Here is a 23,043-nt window from a genome sequence, read left to right as displayed (position 1 = left end):
TAGAACAGAATCCCAGAAGAAGAAGAAAACGAAGAAGAAGAAGGGGAAGAAAAGAAATAAAAAATGAATTAATAAAAGAAAAGGGTAAATTGGTCATTTAATTTTTTTTTGTCTCCACGTGCTTGCCACGTCATCAATTTGACGGTTCCGTTACGGAAATTGGACGGAAGTATCACGTCGATACCAAAAGATAACTTCAGATATCACATTGGTACACTTGTGAGTCTGGGTATCACGTTGGCCTTGGCACCTAAGTTCAGGCACTGACACTGAATTTTTCTCTTAAAGATTTGATGAATACACCATCCTGAGCTTTCAGAAAGATTCATTCTTTTTGTATTTGAATTCTGCAGAACTTCACACAAAGCTTTACCAATACAAAGTTTAAACCAAGAACAAAAAGCCACAATGGTAATGCGTTAAGAGTCCTAGAAAAGCAAATTATACAGCTATTACATACTAATTTACAGAACATTTTAACCTTACAGACTTGTCCAGACTAACCATGTTTTTCTTCTCCCACAAGTAACATTCATGACATAAAATGCTTGCAGATCAACACGTCAATGTTTATCATTTCAGACTACAGTGGACTACCACGAACATCATCATCAACACTTCTCTGAACCAACTTGAGGCAGCAGAGTAGTATTGCAGCTGCGCGGTTGTTTTTAGAGGACAAAATGGTTTGGATGACAGGTACATGTTCTAGCTACCCAAATGCCATTGTTAGCTGTCATCAATTACTCAACTTGATTTGAATCTCCCTTTCTGTGATGGAAAGGCGAGATTCAAATGTTATCACTGGTTGTAAGATGTGATCACCTGTAAATTTGCAACGAATAATCAAAATTAGCATCAAAGAAATTAGAAGACGACTGGGCTAGCTAGCAAGTCAACTCACCTTTGATAACATTCCACCACTGATAACTTGCCAGACTCACCTTTTCCTTTCCTGCTTTCCTCTTATCTTATCTGTGCAGAGAGACAGTTCATTAGAGAGAAGATGAGGGTTATTGAGCTGAGTGTGAATAAAAGGGCAAGTGAGTTTTTTTCTGTCCAAGCCATTGACTGCAGAACTTTAGAATAGAGAAGCATACGTTTTCCGCCACAAATTTGTTGCTAACTTCATATGTTCTCCTCACTTTTAATTAGTTCAAACGCTCAGTTTTACACTACTGAGGGCAAATCATGGTGATATTTTCAACAATCCTCATGATAGTAACATCAAGTGCTGAAATTTTTGCCCGAACAATTCTCAGAAGAAAACCCTACAACAGCAACAAACATATGTTACCAAAATTTCTCCAACAAGGCAACAGTATGGTGCCAAACTTGTGTATCATACGCACGAGAATTCACAATAAAAGCTATATACTTGTCGAGGGAATGCAATCAACAAATTACAATTTCAAGTTTCAGACAAATAACTCAGTCACCCACAATGTTGACTACTGCTATTTCTAACTATTGCAAAACGTATTTCAACCAAATTAATAGTCACTCACCCTGTGCCATCCCAGATGATTCAAACTCATACATCTTCCCCAAAAAGTTTGCATGCGCAACTTCAACATCAAATTTCCTAGAGGTATAAATCATAGTGAATTTCTCCACTAAAAGCTAAAAGCTACAATAGCAAAATTCAGGGAGCCAGTAACACAGATGCTAATCTAATTTTGAAAATAAAATATATGGTAAGGGGATTAACTTCAGTTTCCAAGTATTGCTTGCTCAATGAGAAATTTTAAGCGTACATACCACTAAAACTAGCATAACTATCAACATACTACATTGAGCGAAAAATGTAAACAAAAGCAATTATAAATAAACAACACATATCAAGGAATTTGTGCATATCAATGAGTGTTTCTTTTTTCAGTGTTGGTGAATTCTGAGTTCCAAAAAATTAAAAGATGAGTAACAAAAATAATAACATGAAGATCTTTATGAGCATCAAAGACAGCACATAAATTTATTTATTTATTTTTTTTTTTTGAAAGAAGGCAAAGCGCCAATATATTGATAAAAAACCAGAATGACCCTTACATACCCTTCTGCTGCCATCTATAGACAGACAAGAAGATGTGTTAGTACCCACAGTGGTACATAGAACTAGGTCACTCATTGGACATTTAGTACATCGAGATAGCGTGAATCCTCCATCGGTACTACTCCGGAGAATTCGCTAAAGGCACAAAAGTGCATAGGTCCCTAAGAAATTAGGGAATTATTGATAGTAAAAACATTACTAACCTAGGGTTCCTTTAACAAAGGAAATACTAGAAAGAAAAAGACTAACTAATGAAAGCCCAACTGGCCCAAAGAAACAACAGAACCCTAGGCCCAACAACTGGCCCAGCCCAGTTCCACCTCCACCTCCCTGTGCTGAGAATGACGCACGCAAGCCGCGAAACAGCAACCGCCGCCACGTCATGCCGCAACCATATCGCCGCCGCCCCATCATGCAGCAACCAAATCGCCGCCGCCCCATGATGCCGCAACCATATTGTCGCCGCCCAGCTTCAAGGAGCACCGCCAACCCACGCCAAACCACCTAGAGAACACCAGAGAAGCCGGAAACACCATATCCGATTCAAGGATGCCCGCGCCCCAACAAACTCCAAACTGCATGATGTGCTCATATTATCCTATATTTCTATGCCTCGTAATCTTGATTTTTATGCTTAGTTATCTTTATTTATGATTCATTTACATGTTTTAATGTTTTTGTAGGTTTGTTTCATAGAAAGAAGAAAAGAAGCTAAAATGAGCTAACTAGGATTGAAAGGCAATGTGCAATCTGAGACTGGGAATCTGCTCGTGCAGAACATCCAACTTCTCTGAATTACTGAGAAATTACCAGATTGAATTAGATAATGAGCCTTATATCATTGGAAAGCTACGGATGTCTACTTTCTGTAGAATTTTACGGATCTCGATTTCGATACTTCTGGAGAAAGTTATGATTGTTTGAGTGAAGATATGTCAGACAGGAAACCTGCTCGGGAATTTACAAACATTCGTGGAGAACTACGGTACATGAGCACAAGATCATCAATCCTAATGTTTCAAGGAAGTTAATTCAGATGAGGATTAAATGATGAACTTATTCCTACTTCTACAAGAGATATTTCAAGGTTTTCCCATTCCAAATGAAGAAAGGAATCTAAACCCAAGTTTTACAAGGAAACATGAAGCCAAAGATGAGCAGAAATCTTCCCTATATAAGGGAGCACGAATTTCACATGAAAGGGGAGCACGAATTACATTATTGTCGTACCTGAAGTAATGGTTTGCATGATTCCCTTGTTTTCTAGAACGTAATGAGTCCTATATGTTAAATTTATGCCGTACATGGATAGACTGCATGCTAGGATATACGACCTCTGCCGTACCTGGAGAGAATCATACACTTAAGGAAAACTATGGTCTAAGTGTCGTACCTGAACTTAGATACGGGAATTGTTATCTAAAAGAAACAAAAGAATCCATTGGTTGGTTCAAAACGTAGATAAGATTGCTTGTGGTTGACTCCGACACCCTAGGCTCATCATCATCATCATATTCTTACTTTTAATCATTATAGACTCTTTTCAATTTCAATTTATTTAGATTCACTTTTTAAGTTTCTGTTTTCAAGTTATTTTCCCATTATCATAAACTCTTTCAAAACCGTGAAAATCATAAGTCTTAGTTTGAGTCATTGTGTGTGTCTTAGTCGATTTGTGCTTATTGCATGTTTTGTGTGTTTTTCGTTTAATTAACTTAGGTTTTCATATTGTGAGTTAAACTAATATCCTCGTGGGAACGACAACCCCTCTTCTTCCATACACTATATTACATCCACCTTCTTCCATACACTATATTACATCCACCCTGTATACTTGCAGGAATACCATCACTGCACCCGTTGGTGATGCTATGTTGCCACCGCCCCTTGGACCGGAACCCACGCCTGCCCAAGCCACAGAGAGGCTTCAAACCAGAAACAGAGCCGGATCCACTGTCAAACTTTGAGCCACTGCAGATTCAAGAAGCCAAAGAACTATAAGTCACCGTCACCCATCCGGCAGCCTCACAACGACGTCGAGGCAAGCCTCATACCGACGAGGAGCGCTGCCGGACGGGAGGAGCTCAACTAACCTTCGACTAAAGCAAAGCGCGTGCGGCGCGTTCTACACACCCTTGATACTTTTTCCTTAGCTCTCTTCCAACCAACAACTCGTCCCCAATCAATTCTTTCTCTTCTTTGCCCTCACTTTGTGAATTTGGCACCACCAGACCACTGTGGCTGCCCAACTCTGATATCTCCCCATCGTCAGAGACTCTGGCGTCCCTGTCTCCTTCTCTTTCTGTTTCTCTCTTTCTCAAAGAGAATGCCGACCCTAACACCGGGTACCCCTCCCCATCCTCCTCTTCTTTTCTCTCGGTCTGTGGCTTTGGTAACAGATCCAATATTTGGCAGGTGCCTCTCCCCTCACGCGACTCCGATGACTCTGCCTCCCACTCTGTTTCACTCTTTCTTATTTCCAACTGGTCCAGAAAGAAAGGTGCGCCAAGCCCTGACACCCCTCCTTTAGCACAGCACCCCTCCCCCTGCTGCACCACATCCTCCATCGTCTGGCCATCCACATGAATTATGGGTTGTGTCACGCTATTTTGCATCTCATCGTGATTAGCATAAACTAAACGAACTCCGCAGCCACTAGTACACCAATCTTCTGTCGGAGAATAAGTTCCAGTTTCTACTACAATCTTAAATGCATCTAATCTATCTTCTGCAATCCGGCCATATCCAGACCATGGCAAATATGCCATGAACAGGTGATCTGACTCTATACTGTAAATTCCGAACTGCCGGCCGAGCAAATCAAATTCGAAGGAGTACTCACCATGTTTTCCTCTTGAGGTCCAATAACATCTTCCATACATATCAGATACATCAAGACGAGCACCACTGAATTTAATAACAACGCATATAGCAAATCCTAAAAGCTTGTTATTGAAACTATTCAGTGGTGCTTGGAAAGTTGCTGAACATCCCGTCTTCTCAAAAGTTTCTGAACATCCCGTATCCCGAAGGTTGAACCATTCTGGAACTTCACTTCCAGGAAGCCACATGTGGAACCACAGAGGTCGCAGATGACTATCCTATACATTGAAAACAACTATAAACTTAATTTCGGGATTTGAGAGAGAGAGAGAGAGAGAGAGAGAGAGAGAGACTCAGTCTCAACAATATCTATAAACAAATTTGCTTGAAGCCGGAAGCAATTAGAAAATCTGAAGTCTAGAATTCTATAGACTGGATCAGTCTTTCGTCTTGAAACTGTTTCCAAAGCTATGCAATCATGCGCATTTATGTAAATTATACTCGATGAAAGCTCTGGTATTGATTTCAGCCTCTTGCAAGCTTCCAATTCAAGATGAGTTAAACAACTGAGTCGTTTCATTGTTACAGGTAAGCTCTCCAAGTTGGTTCTGCACAGCGTTAATATTTTCAACGATGACAAATGAGCAATACCATCCGATAACTCCAACAGATTGCAGTCACTTAAATCAAGATGTAGCAGAACAGAGTAACTACAATATTCTTCCATTGATGATGGCCATGCTGACAAGGGTGTCGTCATCTCTTTACATCCGATACATGATAATGCTTTGCTCTCTAGCTTTCTCAAACGTAGGATAGAGAATGGAAGTTGTTTTATACCACTATATTCTATGTCGAGGACCTGTAAGGATTCTAAGTCCCCCATTTTCTCAGGCAAGTTATGAAGTACTGAGCACCCAGACAGATCCAGATGTGTAAGGTCTGCCAAATTACAGATACTGTCAGGAAGACATTCAAGGCTTTTGCAGTTCCGCATACTTAACTTTTTAATCCCCATAAACAGATCAATTGATGAGGGCAATCCTTTAATTGCGGTCCCATCAAAACAAAGCTCTGGTAGCTCCTTCATGATTCCTGAAATCTCTGAAAACTTTTCAAGATTTGAGCAGCCCGAAAGACTAAGGATCTTCAGATGTTTCATATGAATGCTGCTTGGGAGAACCTAAGTTCTTTGCACCGATCTAAAGACAAGTAAACAAGGTTTTGAAGATGTGAAATGGATGGATGGACCTCAAATAAACTGGAACAACCATCAAGAAATAATTTCTCAAGATGTATCGCCTCAGTCAAGTCAAGGATTTCGACAAGGTATTGACAGTGACTTAACACGATGACTTTCAAATTTTGCAGGGGCTGCATTTATAATAACCAGGAAAAACTTGTGTTTATACATGATGCATATAGAAATTCATAATTTTGAAATCAGAAAAATATGCGTAGATTATTGTACCTTGATTCCTTCCCATAGTTGTTGAATCTTACTGCCACGCATGTCAAGTTTAACAAGATTCTTGGGGATAAAAGTTGATGGCAAAGACTTTAGGGGGCATCCATGCCATAAGAGAAACCTCAATTCATGAGAAAGAAACTCCAAGTCCCCCCTGGTGATTTTAACAGGACATATAGCCTCCCAACGGCACATATAGTAGTCATCACATATGGAGTTGAATGAATAATAGATTATGAGTAGTCTTAGCTTCGTCATTCTCACAAAGACCTCAGTATTTTGTAAGATCATAAAAATAAATATGAACATGTCATAATCTGCATAGAGATAGAGATACAAGTACAAAACATTTTGAATGACTATAAATGTTTGTAGATAGAATGAATACCTATGGAGTCCATCGTCTTCAAGCAAGGATTCGGTAAGACAAAGTCTTCTGTTCTCTCCAACAGTGATTTGTTCTATCTCTCAATGGGGCGAGATTACTTGTGAACTAGTAGTCTTGGGAGAACAGGGACCTTGACTTATATAGGTGCCATGTGATAGAACCCACCCATCAAAGAGAATTTATCACTTACCATATGCACCTCCTTAGTGGTTAAGTCACTTGATTTCATATCCTTTAATACATATTATTAGGATCATATCTATAACATCAATCACAACATTATAGCCACTGATTTACTGCATATATGATCCTTTGATTTAATTGAAAGACATCACATATAATTATTGTGTAAACTTTATTATTAGATGATATGTCCAATTAGGTTCTTACATTCTCCCACTTGGACTATCATATAATACACAATAAAGATATCAATCCAAAACCAAATTAAACCAATCTTTAGTCGACATGGACAATACGTACAGTATAACCTAACTCAAGACTCTGTCAAACACAGCCACTCAAACCAGATCATAAGAAATCTGATGCAACAATTTGCATAGCACCTTATGTCCATAGCATCAGCACTTGTATTCACATGAGCCACCACAAGATATGAAAATATTTGATATAGAGCAACTAAATGTGATTACTTAACGTCTCATATCATGGTCTCACCTTATGGCTTTGTAGAAAAGCCCTTTATGCTTCCAATAAAGCTGATGTGTTTCCAGAATGAAAAACACATTTCAATTCATTGTGATCAAATACTTGAAGACAAATGATCTTTCAAATAGCTATTCAAGACTTGAGCTGCAGCAATAAATTGTCAGATACTGGCAATCAAATAATCTTTTAACAATTGCAGAAGTGACAATACATTCCAATATTAATGAGAAACAACCAATTGTATCAAATTGCAGCAATCAATATAAACCAATTATGCAGACAAAAAGAAGCAAACAGACAAACATTTAGAGATATGCTCCCACTATTCTACGGAATTAAAGCTATCAACTAATCCCATATTTTTAACATGCTTGTTAAATACTGAAACTGACACAGGCTTGGTGAGGGGATCAGCAATCATTTCTGTTGTCCTGATGTCTTCAACAACCACCTTTAGCTCTTCAGTTTTCTTCCTTACATGAAGAAATTTCAGTTCTATTTGTTTTGAGCTAGAAGACCTTTTGTTATTCTTTGCAAAGAAAACTGCAGCAGAATTGTCGCAATAGATAGGCATCGGTCTTTCTATGGTTGGAACAACCTGAGTGCAGCGAATAAGATCTCTTAACCAAACTGCATGAGTAGTGGCATGACTCAATGCAATGAATTCAGATTGCATGGTAGATAAGGTAGCCTCAGTTTGCTTTGAACTACTCCATGATATTGCTCCACCAGCCATGAGGAAAACAAAACCAGAAGTAGACTTCAAGTCATCTTTATCACCTGCATGATCTGAGTCAGAATACCCAACCACATCTAATGATTCACCTTTCCTGTACACTAGTTTGTAGTCTCTAGTTTTCTTCAGGTATCTCAAAACTTTCTTGCCCGCTGTCCAATGAATCTCTCCTGGATTAACTTGATACCTACCAAGCATACTAACAGCAAAGGCTATATCCGGGCGAGTACAAACCTGGGCATACATCAAACTTCCTACGAGTGAAGCGTATGGCTTGTTCTTCATGGCATTCTTCTCAAAATCATTCTTCGGACACTGTGACTTATTGAATTTGTCACCTTTGCTCATAGGTAAATCTCCACCAGCACAATTTTCCATTGAAAAACGCCTTAGCACTTTGTCTATGTAACTCTCTTGAGAAATTCCCAGCAGGCCTCGTTTTCTATCTCTTGTGATCTTGATTCCCAACACAAAAGATGCTTCCCCCAAGTCCTTCATCTCAAAAGACTTGGAAAAGAATGCTTTAGTCTCTAAGAGTAGTTTCATATCTGTACTAGCCAATAAAATGTCGTCAACGTACAGTACCAAGACAATAAACCTGCTCCCACAGACCTTAAAGTAAATGCATTCATCTAGAGGATTCTCCACAAAACCATTTTCAGTTACAACTGAATCAAACTTCAAGTACCACTGCCTTGAAGCTTGCTTTAAGCCATAAATTGACCTTTTGAGCCTACAAACCATGTGCTCACTTCCTTGTTCCTCAAAACCTTGTGGCTGCTTCATATAAATTTCTTCTTCCAACTCTCCGTTAAGGAAAGCTGTTTTAACATCCATCTGATGTAGCTCCATATCATAATGAGCTACTAATGCCATAATCATCCGAAATGCATCTTTGGTTGAAACCGGTGAAAAAGTTTCATGGTAGTCTACTCCTTCTCTTTGAGTAAAACCCTTTGCCACCAACCTGGCTTTATACCTTTCTATTCTTCCATCTGAGTTCTTCTTTGTTTTGAAGACCCACTTGCACCCAATTGGCTTGACATTTGGGGCTGGTTCAACTAGCTCCCACACTTGATTATCTCTCATGGACTCTAACTCTGCATGCATTGCTTCTGTCCATAAAGCTGATTGGGAACTATTAATGGCTTGGTTATAAGTGATTGGATCATTCTCTTCGCCGATATCAAAATCGACCTCTTGAAGATAGGTACTAAACTTTTCAGGTTCTACTTCTTGAAGAAATAGCACATAATCATCTGAAATTGCAGACTTACGAACTCTTTTAGACCTCCTTATTGGAACAGCTTCTGGTTGTGCTATGGCTGCTTGATTAGGAGGAAGATCTTGGTGTTCGAAATCAATGGGATTCTCAACAATCTGATTATCAAGAACAGGAGGATCTTCTGGTACTAAAGGGTATACTATGGCTGGAGCATTTGCTACTGGATTTTGAACAGCTTCTTCACCCTCTTCCTCCAAAATAAAATCCTGAACAGTAGATGGCATATTATTCTCAAGAAACTTGGCTTTATTAGTTTCAATTATCCTAGTGGAGTGACTAGGACAATAAAACTTAAAACCTTTAGATTTATCAGGATAGCCAATAAAATGGCAAGTAATGGTTCTTGGATCTAGCTTTTTCTCTTCTGATTGTAAGGACGAGCCTCTGCTGGACATCCCCAGGTACGAAAATGCATAAGACTCGGTTTTCGACCATTCCAGATTTCAAATGGTGTTGTATCAACGGCTTTGCTAGGTACACGGTTAGAAATATAATTCGCAGTCTTGAGTGCTTCACCCCACAAAAAAATTGGTAAACTGCTTCTGCTGATCATGCTTCGGACCATGTTTAACAACGTACGATTTCTACGTTCTGCAACCCCATTCTGTTCTGGTGTACCTGGTGTTGTGTATTGTGCAATGATTCCACATTCCTCCAAATATTTCGCAAACGGACCCTTATGTTGTCCTGCCTCATCATATTTGCCATAGTATTCTCCTCCTCTGTCGGATCGAACCACTTTAATGGATTTCTCCAACTGTTTTTCAACTTCAGGTTTGTAAATTTTAAATGCTTCGAGACTTTGAGATTTTTCAGAAAGTAGGTAGATATGGCAATACCGTGAAAAATCATCAATGAAAGTTATAAAATACTAACCACGTGGTGTGGTGTGTTGGTCGAATGGCCTAGTCTGGAACCCCCAGGTCTAGCGTTCGAATCCCAGCTCCATCCCGTGGCCAGCAGATTTGAGGGACCCTTTGGGTTCGTGCGTCTGCGGTGCAGTGGATTAGTCTGGCTTTGCCAGGCTTTCGCCGCAATGTCGGTGCAGGTGTCCTGGCGTTGGGATACCACTGCATGGGTGTGTGAGTTACTAACAACTAACCCGATCAAAAAAAAAAAAAAAAAAGTTATAAAATACTTTTTGCCACAGATGGTATTGACATTAAAAGGACCACAAATATCTGAATGGATAAGTTCTAGTAGATTAGAACTACGTGTGGAACCTAACTTCCTGGAGTTTGTCATTTTGCCTTTTATGCAATCAACACAGATTGCCATATCAGAAAAATCTAAGGCTGGAAGTATTCCAGACTTAACAAGCTGTTGAAGACGTCTTTTGGATATGTGTCCAAGACGTTTATGCCATAGAAAAGAGGAATTTTCATTAATTAAGACTCTTTTGGAACCTATAGATTGCTCTATGAGATAAGAATCAACAGAATAAGAACACCTCAGACGCCACATGTCATCTTGAAGATAAGCACTACCAACATAATTTGAATTAAGGAAAAACTTTATTTCTTCAGAAACAGTAAAATTGAAACCATCCTTAACAAGTTTGACAGGGGAAATTAAATTCCTTCTCATCGAAGGAATAAACAAAACATCCTTTAAAATCAAAACAAAACCAGATTCTAACTTAAGGTGAACAGTTCCTATGGCTTCAACAGCAACTTTGACTCCATTCCCTACGAAAACTTTGACTTCATCTCTACTTGGAGTTCTCCGGTTTACGAAGCCCTGCAAGGAATTTGAGATGTGAATAGGAGAACCGGCGTCATACCACCAGGAATTTGAAGGAACAGAAATAAGATTTGACTCAATTATTGTAAAAACATGAGCTGAACCTAGACAAGGACCTAGGATAGTAAAAACACGATACGTACCCTTCTTTTCTAGCCACGACTTATACTTAGCACAGTTTTTCTTCATGTGACCAGAATTTTTGCAAAAGAAGCATTTGAAAACTGTTGTTTGTTTTGGCTTAAGGTTCTGAGATCCTTTGGATGAAGAGGAGTTCTGCTTTGGAGAAGCACTCTTGGCATGATGAGGTGGGCGTTTGTAGGATCCAACAGCCTTCCCTTTATTGATCCCTGACTGGGTAACCAAAAAGACAGATTTCTCCTTTTCCTTTTTCAGCCTAGCTTCTTCTTGCACAGAGTGGGCAATAAGCTCATCTACGTTCCACTTCTCTTTCTGAGTATTATAGCTGACCTTCAGTTGGCTATAGGCATCTGGAAGGGATTCAAGAGCAAAATGGACAAGGAAAGGATCAAGAATAGGAATTGCTAGGGCTGAAAGTTTCTTGCTCATGTCAATCAGCTTCATAATATGCGCCCTAACACTTCCTTCTCCTTCAAAATGCGCCTTAGACAGTGCCATCATCAGGTTTCCTGTTTCTGCCTTTGAGGATTCCTGAAACTTCTGTCCTATGGCTGTCAGATACGCTTTGGCATCATTAGTTTCTGCAATGCTACCTCGAACAGTCTCATTCATGTACTTTTTCATGAACAACAACGCCACCCTGTTAGATCTCTCCCATTTTTCAGCTTTCTCCTTCTGAGCATTAGTACTGGTTGGAGTAATCACAGGCTGATCCTCCCTTAAGGCTAAATCGAGATCCATAATTCCTAGGTTTATCATTACGTCATGCTTCCAGCCCTTAAAATTGGTTGCACTCAGAATTTCTATAGGTGTCATAAGCGCAGAAGAAACTGTAAAGTAAAACATGTAATAGGCCTTAAGTAAATTATCCTAAACATGTCATACAATGAACAACAAAAGAACAATTCAGAGAGCACAAAAATTGTTCAAATAACCCCAATCTTTAGTTGCACTATTAAATAACACATGTGAGCAAGAAATTTATTAGTGCCTTGAGTTCTTTATCACACCACAAGCTTTATAGAACACGAAACTTGATAAATTTTATCAACGCATGTGAGCAAGATGATAAGATTTCTTTATGTGCTCTAAATTCCTTCGATGTGCTGACTTAAACTACGAGATACTTAATTAACACCTGTATGGCAAGAGAATATCCATATATCATATTTTAAGGTCACAATTTTGGTCTAATATTATAACCATGAACTGAGAAAAAACCTGAACAATTTTAACACCTGTATGGCAAGAGAAAATCATTATGGGGTATCTCAGAACTAGACCAATGTTTTGTTTGAGTCTTATGAAGTGTATATTTGAGTGTGAAGGTTTCGATTAAAACTTTAACTTAAATAAGACCTCAAACAAAAACATACATTGTAAAATATAAATAAACATATGCTGGATTCTGAATTGCCATCTAGCCCAGAAAATACTCATAATGAAAATTCTGCAATTATATGTTCTACGCATTCATGTACTCTGATATGCAAGAATGAAACTTAATTAGCTTAGCAAAAATTGCCAAACAGCATACCAATACCTAAGCATTTTGTTCCTGCAAATTGAAGTATAATACATACATACAATTTCTGATTATATCCAACCACACAATCGAGACATTGGAAAGAAAATAAATGCTAACCTCAATGAATTTCGATCCTTAAATTTGATGATAGAAGCATGAAGTATGGATGGGTATAAGCATGGAAACAGCAAAAAAAGGGCATGATATGGGCTCCTAGTGATAGACTGTGAATAACCCATTGCTGGATGTGCAGCGGAAGAATGAATGGGATTCTCAATGGGGATGAATGGAATGAATCATATTGATTCCAATCAAACAAAACGCACCGTTTGAGAAAAAATAAAAAAAAACAGGCCCCATTTTATTTTATTGTAATTTACTTTATTCCAAATTTCCCTAGGTGCCATGTGATAGAACCCACCCATCAAAGAGAATTTATCACTTACCATATACACCTCCTTAGTGGTTAAGTCACTTGATTTCATATCCTTTAATACATATTATTAGGCTCATATCTATAACATCAATCACAACATTATAGCCACTGATTTACTGCATATATAATCCTTTGATTTAATTGAAAGACATCACATATAATTATTGTGTAAACTTTATTATTAGATGATATGTCCAATTAGGTTCTTACATATTTATGCACAGGACCACTTTTGAGTCCGACAAGTGTAGCATTAAGCATTCAACTGCATCTGTAGCCTGCAAACCAATAGCAAATTAACTGTTGGTGCAAAATTCTAGAACATTATCATGTAGTTAATACAGGATTCCCATGAATTTAATTTTGGTCAAAGTTGAATGAATCTTTCTACCAAACATTAGCTACATGCATATGAAATGATAAAAGAGTTAGAGATCGATCATAATTGAATATCTCACTGTGTTTTCAGTCAATACGTGATTAGCATCTTCATAACTCCACAATCTACTGCGCTTCCCAGGTTCTTTAGTAGATTCTAGGCGAACGATTTCTCTACCCATATCTTGTAGTAAATCATGCATGTTGATCCTATCATAATTGGAGACTTTTATAAGAGCTCTATCAACTAGGACTCTTAATCCATTGTGGGGAAAGAAGCCAAAACTGTCCAGTAATTCCGTTACAAAATTTGTGCGCCATTTTCTAAAGAGACATGCAATATCTAGGAATATGTTTTTCTCTGAATCGTCTAGTCCATCAAAGCTTGTTCTAAGCACATCCTGAATTTCTATGTGTGGGATTTTCTTCAATTTCTCCAACACGACTTCCCATTCACATACACTTTTGTTATCAAGAAATGCCCCCAAGACTTTAAGTGCTAAAGGCAAACCTTGAGCATATTCTATGGCACGCCTTGATAGATGATCGTAGTCTCTGTTGGGTTGATTTGTTCTGAAAGCATATTTCCGAAACAGCTCGAGAGCTTCATCATCCCTTAAATACGATGGCTTGAACGTCTCATTAACTCCACTTAGCGATTGCTTATTTCTAGTTGTTACAATGAGCCTACTTCCCTCACCAAATGCATGTAGTTTTCCAAGCAAGGCTTCTATTTGGGCAAAAGTTTCCACATCATCAAGAACAACCAAGACTTTTTTCAAACCTAGCCTTTCCTTTATCATATTCCAACCTCTGTTCAAACCCAGACTCTGCACCTTTTCCTTCAGCAATATAGATATAAGTGCTTCCTGCATTTGTACTTCACGCTTGTTTATAAAAGCTTCTTTGACATTATCAAGAAAGCAGGAGTGTTCAAATTGGCAAGCAATTTCGTCAAAAACAGCTCTAGCAATGGTTGTTTTTCCTAAACCGCCCATACCCCATATTCCAACAACACGAACATCATTAACCTGAATACATAATCTTGAATTCATTTCTGTAATGTGGGAATCCATTCCAACCAAGCCATCAGCTTTATTGGACGAAGTGTGGATCAGTTTTTTTAAAGTATTTTCAACAATTTCCTCAACAAGCTTGCCATCATCCCTGCAAGATTTGAAATCCGTGTAATTGTATTTGTAAAGAGTGATAGAGTCATACAGTTGCTAGGAACATATAGTGACATAGAACTAAACTAAAATGTGATCAAGAAAGACTAAAATCAGGCCACTCCGCCTGACATACTAACTAAAACTAACCGAGAGTTCGAAGAAAGATTACTCACTCATATTTGGTCGAATCCCAGCCAGATAGATCCGCGACTCTATTTACAGCGGACCTCCAGCTTTCCAACTCTTCGTTGTCGAGGTTAGAATTCTCTCCGTGTTTGGCAAAAGCTTCTGCAAATTTTCCATTGATTTTCCGTAGATCAGAGGGATCTACTTCGTAGAAGATAGGCACCACTATCTGCTTCTTCGTATCCATGCAATCCAGGATTTTGACGAGCTCTTTTAAGCACCAAGTGGAAGATGCATACTTTTGAGAAAAAACTACAATCGAAATCCTCGAGTCCTCAATAGCTGTGAGTAGCTCCGAAATCTTGTTTCCTTTACTGAGCTCTTCAGAATCGATGAAGGTGTTGATTGTTTTCTGTTTCAGAGCTCTGTAAAGATGGCCGACGAAGATCTTGCGGGTGTCTGCCCCTCTAAAACTGAGGAACACATCATACTTGCAACGAGCACCAGATGAAGATGAAGAAGCCATCGTGTAAGAAACAGAAGTTCAACAACTGAAACTAATGCTCCATTTTCTAATTGCAATGAAGAGGCTAATTGTGCAAGTACGTTGCTCTTCTTGTTGGATGGATGCTCTTCTAAACCCTTTCATTATTCTCTACTAACCAGGTAATTTCTCAATCTTTGTTTTGGTATTTGGGGTTGGGAAACTAGCACCGACCCAGATTTGGGGTTGGAAATTAGCACCGACCCATTTGTGCTTGGACTGGCGCATATAGTTTGACACAAACACAGTAATTATATCAATTTCTATGTACTGGGCAAAAGCAATATGATCCAATCCTAGTTTTCAATTTCTATGTACTGGGCAAGAGCAATATGATTGGTTCATTGTTTTCAATGTCGATGTCCCTGGCAAGAGCAATACAAACAGGTAAAATTGTTGCTTGCACTCTGATCAATTGCTTTTTTTTAGAGTAATTAACTTTGCCCGGTCCAGCTTAACTTAGAAAATTAATGAAATAGTAAAACTAAATAAAGCATGTCAATACAAAAATATAATATGTCTTTTTGGATTCCAGAAGTTGAACAAGTTTTGTCATGATTGGAATTTTCCTGTGGTGAATTTGAATTTGGTGGAGACCATAGAGCATTGACCATTGACTCTTATCTTTGGCATTCAGAAGTGTAGCGTGTTTTGCACAAGAAATGTGGCTCTGTTGTGAAGTTGTGATTCGGAGCAACTCAGCTTTTAGTGTCAATAAAGGATCCAATTCTTATCAAAGAGATGCTACTAAAGGCTGCAGATAAGTTGCCTATGACTAGGAGGGCATTCCATTTGGCCTTTGGAAGGTCAAGTCTCTTTACTTCTTTTGATGAGCAATCAGCTCCTTGTTTCACTTCTTGTGCTACTTGGGTATTTCTATTGCTTTGGTTTTGTTTTTTTACCAATATTTTTTTGTCTGCTGAGATTACAAACAAGTAATTTCAGAGAGAAAAATGCATGTTCATTTGTGTTTTCATATTACTGTCACTCAATGTCGTGAAACATGTTGTATTAACTTAATGTTATGTGTAGCATCAGGGTGGACAATAATACGACTGTTTGTAATGCTGATTCAGATTGTAATAAATAAGCTCATCCAACTACTAAGCACCGTATAATAAGATTTGTCCTTGATTATGTTATAAATGCAATTCAAAAGTGCATCATTCTTAGGTTATTGTCCTTTAAGTTCTTTTATGTTGTAATGTTCAGTGTATCCCTCATTCGTCTTTCAGAATTTCAAGTGCATTAGTACAGTGATTGTGATTCATGTAAGAATGGCTCCGATGGGATATTCTGTATGATTTGAAAGATAAGTTGATCGTGAAAACCTTTTGAAATCCTTCTAGTCGTGTGTGAAACATGCATGTGTTGACTTGGAGATACCAAGTCACCTTTGGTGTGATGATGGAATTTATTCTAATTTCAAGCAGTAATTCCTAGAACTCTGCCCTGTGAACTTGGTAGTCTCTATCTTTTCCTACCTTTTATTCTTTCTGTTCTTAAACAATTTGATGGCAGTAAACTAAAATCTACCTTGTGACCATCTTGCCTACTAGTCCTACATGAAAATATTGACAAGAAGGGAAGGAGTATCAATATTAGAGTCCTTTGTCTTGCATTTTTTTTTTCAGCTGAGCTACTTATGTTGGGAGCGCGAAGGAGTTTTACAACTTTTGCTCCGCATCGTCCCAAATATCCGTGTAGCCACTTGGCACCGGCAATTTTAGGCAAAGCTCATAGTAGTCTCACAAATGTGTCCATAAAGGAGAGAGCTGATTCAGTTGATGTGGAAGACAGTGAGAATCTTTGATAGAATACAAGCGTAGGTCAGTTATCGAATGAGATAGATTTAGGGCACCCCTTTGGGTGTGGTATTTTCTGAGTTTAGTGCTTATTCCTTTAACACTACTTTTTTATGTTATTTTTTGGATTACTCCTCTGTACTAGTTTATTGTAATCTATGATGTTTCGGGATTAGAATTATTGTAATCTATGATGTGATTTATACTTGCACTTACTGCAGGAAGTATTTGTATATGTGTCATGATGGTTTTTAAGGTAGAATCCAAATTATTATGCCTTGTTTTCTCTTAAACTTCTACAATAATTCTCAATTTTATACTTTTTTATGGTGATCTCAATATGCTCATCTAGAATAATACTTTCATTGGAGGTGCGAAGGGAAAATTTTAAGAACAGTGCATGAAGTTTGGCCCACTATTAATTTTCGTACACGAAGTCACAAATTATGAACTTTGGTACACGAACATTTGTTCCCGACCAAAGACTTGTACACGACGTCATTGACGCCGTGAGAACCTCTGCCACCTGGCATAGTTTCAGGGGTAAAGTGGTCTCTACACTATCTTACTCTAGCCACCCATCTCTCTATTTCTCTGGTCACCCATCTCTCTCTCTCACCTCCTGGTTGCACAATGGCCGGAGAGAAGTCCCAGCAGCTTGGCAAGGTCACCTGCAACCATGCATGGAGCTCTGCAACAACCTCCTCTCCTGCCACTACCACACCACCATTGTCATTCCCTCCACTCCATCCTCCGCCATCCCCTCCTTTTTTTCCCTAAACCCACTCGCCCCATAGCGCCTCTTCCGGTCCTCCCTGACCCGAACCCGACTTGCTCCTCCACCAAGCCGTCCAAGAGCTCAACCGCCACCTCACCAACTGCCTAGCCATTGCTCCTCGGCCTCTCTGCGCTGTAATCGACTTCAAGATCGTAATCCACCTCGCAGCTCATCATCCAAAACCCCAATTCCAATTCCAATTGAATCTTTCTTCTTCATCATCAAACCAGTCATTTACACACAGAAACCAATCCAAACCAAGCATGATGGATTTCGAAGATGAACAATACCTTAAGCGAATTGCAGAGAGACATCTCCAAGAAACAAAAGTTTGAGCCCACCGTCGCCGCCATCATCTCTCTCCTCGTCGTTGCAGAGAGACAAAACGTTTTCCGGCAAATTCTTGCACAAAATCTCCACCAAATCAACCCTGTTCATCGCCGCCGCGTCGTGCAAAACTGAGTTATCGACTTTACAGCCGCACGCTATAAGAATCTTCACAGCTTCAATATTTCTGTTCCGAACAGCCAGAGACAACAAACACCCAGAATTTGAAACTTTTCGATGCCGTCAGCTCCAATCCAGAGCACCTGGAAACTGCTTTATTGAAGAAGAAATCGAACCCAGAGATCCAGGTCCGCTGATAAATGAGAAACTCCACCACGTGTGGGCCCACAAATGAGATGGGTGGTGGCGTCCCGGAAAACGTGCCTCCAGACCCTTCCCTGTCGGCAGCATCGATGCCTTGACGATGATAACGTCATTAGGGACGGTGGTGGGGAGAGAGGGATGATCGGAAGGCTGAGAGAGGAGGAGGGTGTAGGAAGAAGAAGAGGAAGGGTTGTGCGAAGGAGAAGAGAGATGGGTTTGTGGTGAAAACCCTATTCTACCCTTCATTATATGGATAATGACATACCCACTGACGGGGTTATTGACGTCGTGTATAAAAAGTTGGTCGGGTTTATAAGTTCATGTACCAAAGTTCATAATTTGTAACTTCGTGTACGAAAATTAATAGTGGGCCAAATTTCGTGCACTGTTCCTAAAATTTTCCCAGGTGCGAAAGAGAAGGGATACATTATTAACATACGATCCTGATCACATGGTCAGCAACTGATCATGGATTTTCTGGTCACTGACCGTCCGATTGAGATCGGACGGTTGACAGCTAAGTAATGAGATTTAAGATGAAAGCTGTCAACCGTCCGATCTCAATCAAACGGTCACTGACCAGAAAATCCATGGTCAGTTGCTGACCATGTGATCAGGACTGTATTAACATAATTACATGGAAAACTTCGTGAGAACAAAAATGTGATCCCCCAAAGGCTTTTAGACTCTGTCTTGAAGTGGATAAACAATGTAATGGGTATAGTGTCGACAGGAAGTAGTTTCTCAACACAAAAAAAAAATTATTAATTATATTATTTTATTTTAGTCTTTATTCTATTATTAGGAAAATCTATGCACTTATTAAAATCCAAACAAATCTTGCTAAAATAATACATTAGAATCTGTTCAAATCCATATGGAATTAAAACAATAGAAAATTACTCACAAGTGTCATTTTGAAACTTTAATTAGCGATAAGACCACCTATTATTTCTTGTACACATAAGGCCATTTCAAACCCAAATTATTTTTGACAATGACAATTTTACCCATCCACCTTATAACAAACAAAAATTTCTAATATCTCTCCGCAATTATAAAAAAAGAAATTCTGATCTCTCTCTCTCTCCGGCGAAACACTCTTTCTCTCCACCATCACGTCGGCGACTGGAATTAAATTTCCGACGCCGTTAGCGACTGGATCTCCAACACACAAACTAGATCTCCGATGCACGACGCCGACTGGAACAAGATCTCTAATTCTCTGCTCTTCATCTCAACTCCATCGGCCACGTCTCCGGCTCAGGCTCCCTCAACAATTCCCTTAGATTCCTCCATCTCAGGTGTGTTTTGATTGTACTCCTTCTACGTTCATAGTCGTCATCCTCCACAGCTTGAGCTTTGCAATCGAAATCTGACTGCTAGTGTTAGCGGTAAAGCCTTCAAGCCTATTACTTGGTAAGTAGATTTGGTTCAGAGATCGGCTTTTGAAATTCCTAGCTTAGAATGATATCGGCTTTTCATGTTGTATGCAAATTTTGTTTAATTGATGAATCGACGCTAAATTGATTTCAGAAGTCGATGCAGAATGAGCTCGTTCTCCATCACGCGGAAGAGGACTCCCTTCCAAAAGCACAGAGAGGGAGAAAAAGGTATTGTACTAGTGAATTTGTTAATTTTTTAAAATTTTTCCATAATTCGATCTCCTTTTGATCGAGCAGTTTGAGTTTACCAAGATTTGTAATTACCTAGTGAATTTGTGAATTTCAAATGGGCAATAAAATTCTACAAATGCTTTTCTGAGGTGAAATAGCATGCTGCCAAGTTTTCTCTATAATTAAACAGCCAATATAGTGGTTGTGTGTGTAGCAGAGTCTCTATGCAGGACATAGTGGCTATGATTACTGATCATGCTTTAAAAATTGATGTAGTATTGGAGAAAGCAATCTACTCCCGAAGCTTTGCAGGTTGTGATTTATCAAAGTTGGACTGTGATGATAATGCTTTATTTGATACGGTTTATTGGTTTCTTTTATTAATTATGCGTCCTCAAAGTATACATGACTCTCTGTTCTTTGGCCTGTAATGAATTTAATTTATTGATATTGTGAGCATGAATTTGGAGATGGCTTTGGGTTGGTAAGTCCATTTTGTTGCTACTTTTTTATGGCTGCAAGTGTAACTGGCAGGATTTAAATTTGTGCTTTGGCTTTATTAGTTTTGGCAATCAACTAAATTCTATCATTAGCTTCCTTCCCCTTATCCAAATCTTTTTACATTTATTTGTTTGATGTAATGTTTTTAATTTTTTGCTGCGAAAGGTATTTAGACATGTAGTTTCATGTGGTGGGACAAGATATAGGAAAACAGAAAGATATCAAAGCCTAATACTTAGTTGTAGTTGAAAGAGATACATGCAACTTTGCTCTGGCTAAATGCTCTGTATTGAACATTGAGACAGTTTGTGATAACCATATTGTGTAACTTGACAGTGACTCTCAAATTACTAGGTTTGGAGATAGTTTTTCTATTTTTATTTTTATTGATTTCAAGTCAGTAGCTCTCCATGATTGTTATAGTATCTTTTCAACACATAAATAGTACATTTCTATGGCTACGGTAGTATATTTTAAGTTGATGCCAATGGCTTTTTTGTTTTCGTTTTGGTCGATTTCAAGTTAGCTATAACTGTTATAGTAGATTTTCAACACAGTAATAGTAGCTTTATATCCCTATGTGAGTATCTTTTTAATCTGATGTCAGTAGCTTTGTAGATTTTTTAAAGTTGTTTTCTGTGTCTATGTCAGTAGCTTTTTATTATTGGTCCAGTAGCTTTGTACGTGTATTATAGTAGCTTTATGTACCTATGACAGTGGTTTTTTAGATTTTTTATTATTGGTCCAGTTGATAAAGTGTACCAGGTTTGCGGTGCAGTGGTACATTGCTATTTTTAGTTTTCATTTCAAATACATTTTGTTGCATTTTTGTTCTTGCAGAATTCTTCTCCTTTGCATTTGTAGTAGCAGATTTCTAAAATCATGACAGTGGTTTTTTAGATTTTTTATTATTGGTCCAGTTGATAAAGTGTACCAGGTTTGCGGTGCAGTGGTACATTGCTATTTTTAGTTTTCATTTCAAATACATTTTGTTGCATTTTTGTTCTTGCAGAATTCTTCTCCTTTGCATTTGCAGTAGCAGATTTCTAAAATCATGTGAATTTGGATATTGAAGCCTCCATTGACCAGAGATCATTCAGCCAACCAAGAAATGTTGAAATGAAGTATTGTGTTGAAGATGGCAAAATTATGCCTGTGTTTAGAGCATCATCATTGAAAAGTGACAGTAGGATTACAACATTGACAGTAGCTTTATACAACTATTGTAATAGATTTTCACAACTATGGTAGTGACTTTTAACAACTATTGAAGTTGCTTTTTACATAGTGATATCATTTTTGAATGTTACATACTTTTTATATCATTGAATATGTTTTCTTTTCTCGATTGTAGTAACATTTTCTTTTCTTGATTATTGCTTTTGGCGTTGATGAGAGTAAGTTTTGGTGATGTGAGAGTAGATTTTCTTACTGGTGAGTGTAGCTTTCTGGTGTTGGTGACGGTAGCGTTTATTGTTGGTGAGCGTAGTTTTTGGTGTTTGTGACAGTAGCTTTTGGTTTTGGAGAGTGTAGCTTTTGTTACTGGTGACAGTAGCTTTTGTGACATCGCGGGAAATCTCACCGGAGTAGCTTTTGTTACTAATGACAGTAGATTTTATTGGTAATAGTAGTTTTTGTTGCTGGCGACAGTAGCTTTTGTGACCTCGCCGGAGATTGCCGGAAATCTCACCATAGTAGCTTTTATTGCTAGCGACAGTAGCTTTTGGTGTTAGTGACAGTAACTTTTGTAGTCGCCGAAGGTCGGCCGGAGACCCGCCGGAGTTAGCCGGAGGTCGACCGGAGACTCGCCGGAGTTGGCCGGAGGTCGACCGGAGACCCGCCGGAGTTGGCCGGAGACCTTGCCGGAGAGAAGAGAGAGAATGATTGTTGACTTTTTACTCTAGTGGCATTTATGTAAATATGTTGGTTTTTAATATCCAAAATATAACACATTTTTTAATCTAGTGGCCTTATGAGGGAAAAAAACTTGTTGGTGGCCTTATAGCTAAAAAAACATTCAAAGATGCACTTATATGTAATTAACCCTTAAAACAATTCGTACTGACCCCCCATGTATTTTGAGGTTTAAGTCTCATGTCCCCCCCATATATTCAGAGGTTTCATTAATGGTCAAGGCTTGAGGGCAGCCGTACTGACCCTATTTCAAAAAAAAAAAAACAATTCGTGGATTATGTGAAATCT

General features: G+C 38.6%; 1 protein-coding gene, 1 long non-coding RNA gene and 1 pseudogene across 4 annotated transcripts; 1 reads left to right on the top strand and 2 right to left on the bottom strand.

Annotated features, from left to right (window-relative positions):
- Window positions 1-5,156: 5,156 nt before the first annotated feature.
- LOC133715388 (TMV resistance protein N-like) lies at window positions 5,157-15,472 on the bottom strand (annotated as a pseudogene).
- On the bottom strand, window positions 10,645-13,085 carry LOC133715389 (uncharacterized). 2 transcript variants are annotated; one of them, XM_062141876.1, is made up of 3 exons: window positions 12,952-13,085; window positions 11,309-12,136; window positions 10,645-11,162 (listed from the first exon to the last, which is right to left on the bottom strand). In XM_062141876.1, exons 2-3 carry the CDS (start codon window positions 12,120-12,122, stop codon window positions 11,134-11,136), a joined length of 843 nt encoding a protein of 280 aa, XP_061997860.1. In that variant the 5' UTR covers window positions 12,123-12,136; window positions 12,952-13,085; the 3' UTR covers window positions 10,645-11,133. The 2 variants fall into 2 exon arrangements, with proteins under 2 accessions (XP_061997860.1, XP_061997858.1); XM_062141874.1 differs by lacking the exon at window positions 12,952-13,085 and having other exon boundaries at window positions 11,309-12,445.
- Window positions 15,473-19,768: 4,296 nt separating the features above from the next.
- Window positions 19,769-22,185, top strand: LOC133715102 (uncharacterized). Of its 2 annotated transcripts, XR_009848942.1 has the most exons (3): window positions 19,772-20,143; window positions 20,261-20,337; window positions 21,854-22,185. It is a non-coding gene; the product is annotated as an uncharacterized LOC133715102 (long non-coding RNA). The 2 variants fall into 2 exon arrangements; XR_009848943.1 differs by having other exon boundaries at window positions 19,769-20,143; window positions 20,261-22,185.
- The last annotated feature ends 858 nt before the right edge of the window (window positions 22,186-23,043 follow it).

The sequence above is a fragment of the Rosa rugosa genome, chromosome 6 (assembly GCF_958449725.1).
Source record: "Rosa rugosa chromosome 6, drRosRugo1.1, whole genome shotgun sequence".
Classification (NCBI taxonomy): Eukaryota; Viridiplantae; Streptophyta; class Magnoliopsida; order Rosales; family Rosaceae; genus Rosa; species Rosa rugosa.
This window is presented reverse-complemented; position numbering and strand designations above follow the sequence as displayed.

Bases quoted from the DNA above. Each gene is read 5' to 3' on its own strand.
- LOC133715389 (XM_062141874.1), bottom strand. From the start codon at position 12,152: ATGTTTTACTTTACAGTTTCTTCTGCGCTTATGACACCTATAGAAATT. The intron at 11,163-11,308 runs GTACGTATCGTG...AATTCCTTGCAG, and splicing joins GTCGTGGCTAGAAAAGAAGG to GGCTTCGTAAACCGGAGAAC.